This window comes from Ictalurus furcatus, chromosome 27 (genome assembly GCF_023375685.1).
Source record: "Ictalurus furcatus strain D&B chromosome 27, Billie_1.0, whole genome shotgun sequence".
Classification (NCBI taxonomy): Eukaryota; Metazoa; Chordata; class Actinopteri; order Siluriformes; family Ictaluridae; genus Ictalurus; species Ictalurus furcatus.
The window spans coordinates 7,720,235-7,726,013 of NC_071281.1; the positions used below are offsets into that span (position 1 = coordinate 7,720,235).

General features: G+C 39.3%; 1 protein-coding gene across 1 annotated transcript; it reads left to right on the forward strand.

Moving 5' to 3' along the window:
* Positions 1–895: 895 nt before the first annotated feature.
* On the forward strand, positions 896–5,135 carry rrad (Ras-related associated with diabetes). Its single transcript, XM_053617131.1, has 5 exons — positions 896–1,076; positions 1,283–1,720; positions 2,064–2,137; positions 2,256–2,460; positions 3,005–5,135. Exons 2-5 carry the CDS (start codon positions 1,354–1,356, stop codon positions 3,280–3,282), a joined length of 924 nt encoding a protein of 307 aa, XP_053473106.1. The 5' UTR covers positions 896–1,076; positions 1,283–1,353; the 3' UTR covers positions 3,283–5,135.
* The last annotated feature ends 644 nt before the right edge of the window (positions 5,136–5,779 follow it).

Genomic DNA, 5,779 nt, shown 5'->3' on the forward strand with positions numbered 1-5,779 from the left:
ATTTAAGCATGTGTTCAGACAACAAGCTGATGTATTTGATCTTACATGGATCATCAGGTTTTACGCACTTGTTTTACACACAACTTGTGGAGTCTGTGTCAAAAAGAGGACAAATACTAAATACTAAGAAATTCTGAAATTCACATCAGAATTTTTAAGAGTCTCCGTTTCACTCAAATTGTTGCTGACAAGATCATTTGTATGGCTTAAGTGTACGATTACCCATCGTGCCTAATCAGATGTTATCAAACTGTTTGGTGGTTGGGTTTGCAAGGGTGTGATGAGGTCAGACTTCAGAGCTAAAATTCAGTCACTCACACTGATCTGCTATAAACCTTTTGGCCAAATACAGTAATCTTAAAGTATTAAAACATTTTCATGCTCTGTACTGTATGAACATGCTCTTTTTGTATGAATCTGTTAAATGATTGTGTCAGACTGTCTATCAAGTAAATGTTTAGAAATTGTTTATATATATATATATATATATATATATATATATATATATATATATATATATATATATATATAAAGTTAATATTCCTTATGAGTCAATACAATGTTTTACAGGTGCACCAGCATAGTTTATTTCATATATTTTAACCAGTGCCTCATACTTATTAAGACCATGGCACACCACCGTTGACTCATGCATCACTTCATGTTGTTTCTATTTTTGTTTGAGTAGTACCCAACATGGAAGACGAAAGGTAACCATTTGGCCCTACAATGGAAAAGAAACTCGTATCTGAGAGTGACTGTATTTTTTTGCTGGTCGCCTTATTCCACTTTTGATACTTCTGGCCTTCCATAGTAAGATGAGCATCGCCCACACCACAGCCCCCGCGTGGAGTGATGGTGATTCTCCGCAAGAAGCCCCGCCCCTTATATGACATCACTGACTCTACTCTGCCATAAATAAAGGGGGACCCGTCACATCTCCCATCATAAAACCAAGTTCGCGTTGCGAAGAGCTACAGAAGGAGCTATAAACCAAAGCAACCAAAGGGAATTTTATTTTTTTAGGATCCACTGGAGTTCTATACTCAGGAGGAAGAGACTGGACACACTAACATGTATGTATTACATTGATTCATTAATGATTTTTAAATGTTAAAATGTTTTACATAGCTTTTAGAGATAACATTTAGATATTTAATAATTTAATAATAATGTTAATAATAATAATAACAATAATAACTTTATTTATTCATAGGATACAGCACTTTAATTGATTACATTTAGTTTATTATAGAGCCTAATTGTATAATGCATCTTTCAGATCGTAGGCTACTTTCTTATCAAGTGAAGTATTAAGAAGCGCTCGTGCTCAACGTAGCCAGTTGTGAAGCCATGACTTTGAACAAAGGCGACAAGTTGCGGAACATGGACAAAAGGAGAGGGAGCACGCCGTTTCCCATGCACCTTCAGACTCTGCACCGCAGGAGCATGCCGGTGGACGACCGCGAGCTGCGCTCCTCCATGCCCCCGGTGCTGGCGGGCGAGCTGACCAACCTCACGCGCTGCACGTCCTACAGTCCCGGCGAGCAGCACCGTGACAGCTGCGTGTCCGATTCCTCCGACTCGGTCATCTCCTCCGGTAGTGACTCCGACGGACAGATCTACAAGGTCGTACTTTTGGGAGAGCACGGCGTGGGGAAGTCCACTCTCGCGCGGATATTCGGCGGAGTGGAGGACACTCACGATTACGAGGACGCAGGTAATGACCATACACAACTACATTAATAATGAAAAGGTGCATCCCAAGGACAATCTAAGCCATGAGGAATCACCCCATCAGAGTGTGTGTGTGTGTGTGTGTGTTTGAGTGTGTTATGGGCAATGGAATTTGTTATGGATGGAACTAGACTTATTGATTGCTGCTGTTTCCATCCAGTTACCATTGCCTCCATTACCCACAAAGAGACTGCTGTCAATCCCTGCACACATTAATATAATGGCTCTAAATGGTAGTGCTAGCCAGCAGTGCTCAGTGGGACTGATATAGAAAAGTGATATTGCAAGACACTAAGTTGATCATATATTTTGTTCCATTCTTCTAGGAAATACATATGACAGATCTATCATTGTCGATGAAGAAGAAGCAAATATCTTATTATATGACGTGTGGGAACAGGTGAGCTAATCACAGTCACTCAATATAAGGTTTTAGAAACTTATTTTTACCATGAACACATGTCACACAATCTACATCAACAATGTAATAACCAGATACCAATTGTGTGATCTCCTAGGACAACAGCCAATGGCTGAAGGATCAGTGTATGCGTATGGGTGATGCCTACATCATCGTCTATTCTGTGACAGACAAGTCAAGTTTTGAGAAGGCATCAGAACTCCGCATACAGCTCCGCCGGGCACGACAGTCAGAGAACATCCCCATCATCCTTGTGGGAAACAAGACTGACTTAGTACGCTCCAGAGAAGTGTCTGTAGATGGTACGTACCCTCTGTCTGCTCTAGAGTCATTATTGAGCAAATCCTTCCCTCACTTATTCCCCTGCCAGCTCACTTCCTCACTGCCGGTGTTACATATCCATTCCCAGATGACTGTTGCATGTAAATGTAAGACTAAGTAAACAAGACCCTAACTTTCCTCAACTACTGAGTAATCGCCATAATAAAAGTCAGTATCTCCCTCTCTCCGTCCAGTAAAATATGAAACAAGGAAATTATAGAAGTGCAGGAATTAACATAGTTGTTAAATGATTCAAATGGCTTCACTTTTAGACATTTGCAAATTACCCTAATGACTGCAAACATCATAGACATATTAAGTCTTCCATCAGACCCCCATCCTTGCTCCTTCTAGCATGCTTCCTCACTCCAAACATTTAAAGCTGCTAAATTAATGTATCCATTCCGAGGTAACTAACGCATGGAAGGTTATGTAAACAAGTCCCTAAGCCTCGCTCCTCCTGTGTACTGAGTAATAGCCAGTTCCTCTAATCTGTATTAATTTTTCCCTCCATTTTTCTTGTAGAGGGCAGTGCATGTGCCGTCGTGTTTGACTGCAAGTTCATTGAGACCTCTGCATCACTACATCACAATGTCCGCACTCTGTTTGAGGGCATCGTGCGGCAGATCCGCCTGCGCAGGGACAGCAAGGAGGAGAACGCACGGCGCATGGCTAACTGCAAACGCCGTGAGAGCATCAGCAAGAAGGCCAAGCGCTTTCTGGGTCGCATGGTCGCACGCAAGAACAAGAAGATGGCCTTCAGGCAGAAGTCCAAATCCTGCCACGACCTTTCAGTGCTCTGAGCGCGATGGACTTGTAGAGCCACTAAGACCAGAAGCTGTGTGTGTTTTTTGACACTAACTCAAGGACTAGACAACTGTACAGAAATATCTTTACATATTTTCTATTGTAAAACAGAAACCAACAATAGTCAGTGCTATAGACTTGCATGAGGCTTTTTTAGGTTAAATATTTTATTTCATATTTTATGTTCTTTTTTTGCCTTAAAGTTGTTGAGTGGTCAAATTCTGGCAGTGCAAGTAGAAATCAAGGTCTCAAAGCCATTTCATTGTGAACTGAGAACTTTGGACATGCCTTCTCAAGAGAAGAGTTTGTGAATACAGTAGCAATTGTACTGATTTGTACAGCTCCCAAAGGTGGGATACACTTTCTCATGTACATGTCTAAAAGATGAGCACAATTCATTTTCCTCACTGATATGAGAAATGGAATCATATTTACTTGAATCTGAGTGCGCAGGTACGTACTTCAGCACTTCAGAAACACAGGATGGGGTTTAGGGGAGGGACTCTGGACTGAGAAATTTCACACATTTAATCATCAAAATATTATTTAAGTGCAAGGTGTAATTGAATATCGTAGAAGCAATAAATTATGTGTTGTTTTTCAAAATGTTTGTTCTGCACCTCCATTTAATATTATTCAATTGTTAATTTTATTACGTTTACACCGATTTTATAATAAAAAGAGTTAATTTAATGAGCAACATCCTTGTTTACTGCTCACACACACACACACACACACACACACACACACACACACACACACACACACACAAACAAAAACACAATTTCCTCAGGAAGCTCAGTTGCATTTAATGTATTCCCTCATCCATATGTAGGTGTGGAATTATTCAGAGACTTGTAGACCAGGAGTATCATTAAAGGAAACGAGGCAGTTAAGAGCTTTTGCATGAAATTAAAGGAGTTAAACATTAATTCTCTGAGAGTAGACAAAGGTCCCTCACACTTCAGAGACATTCTGTCTTTGTTGAGGACCAGAGGAGACACTAATCTATTTTTACAAGGTATGTTTTTCTAAAATTCATTTGAAATATGAAGGATATATTTGCAATAACAGGTCTACAATACCCTATGCACAATTAGGAAAGTAAACTGCACAGTGTAAACTCCGCACTGTAAATGTGGCTGGTGTTACTTTTAGCACTTAATCTGAAGTTCTTTCTTAGGCATGTTAGCCATCACAGCATTTTCGATTGCTATTCTGTCAAATAAATCAAATAGATTCACTTTAGTCAAAATTCCCATCAATGATCTCTATACTGTGCTGAAGTGTATAACAGTTGCACAGGATTTAAAATGCACCCAAATGAAAATAGCCTGCAGTTTAGTAAAATCCTGCCGAACGATGAAATGTGACTGTTTTGTGTAGCAGACTATAAATCGCGGTGTGTTCAATGAATGACATGTCTTCATGGATCAAAACACTGAACGTAGGTCTTTTTTCTTTTGTTTTACTATATGTGTTTAGTCGCATAATGTTACATAATGCATGCAATGCTGTGTAAACAACATTAAACAACATCTTTCTCATACAACTCTGACATTTTAGTGGAAGTAAATGCTCTTTTTTGCTCTTTTTTCTTTTTATTTTAGCTGCTGCTTTACCTGTCTACTTTATATGGAGAAGCAGCACACCTTAGGATTGGTGTTCCAGAAAACTATGATGGTATTTTCCCTTGGTACCTCACCAAGGTGAGTTCTTCCCAAAAAGGACAAACTGATACTGTTGCTCTAAATCTGAACAGACTACAAATCACAGACTTTAACTGCAGACTTACTTTAGGATAACTTTTTAGGCCTTTCCTATAGAATCTAAGTCTTGTCTGAATTTCCTTGGTGTGATTAATACATCTCAAAGCACAGTGGAAGGAATCTCTCTGCTATCACATTTTAGATCTAAATGGAGCAGCTATTAATGACTACCCTTGTGTTTTGAGTGTAAGGTATTAAAGACTCTCTAGATTGAAGTAGAGGTGGGGGTTCAAAAGGAGCTAGCTTGTGTACATGCAATTCATTGACCTCTTTTACAAAATTTAACGATCCAAGGTGTAATTATGAGCAAGCTGTATGCGTCACTAAACTTTATATGAGGCTCCAGCACAAAGCCAGAGGGCTAGTCGTGCTGTGTCCAAAATGCCAGGCATTTTAACCAGAGGCCACGGTAATAATGAGCATTTCTGTCTCCTCTGGATTGCCTTTACCCTCTGACATTGGAGGGAATTACATGAGGCAATCTTGCCACACTCAGTGTTTAATATCAAGCTCCCAAAATGTTCTCCAAATGTACTGAGGACTGATTAATTACTGTGTTGGTACTGAAAGGACATAATAATGGTTATTATGTTTATTCAGGCTTTCATAAAGAAGGCACAATATGGGTTATAACTCATGTTTTTGTATGTACCTATCAGTAAACCAAAGTAAGAATATTAAAAAACATTATTTCTTAATAGAACATAATGTTCTTTTGACCCTA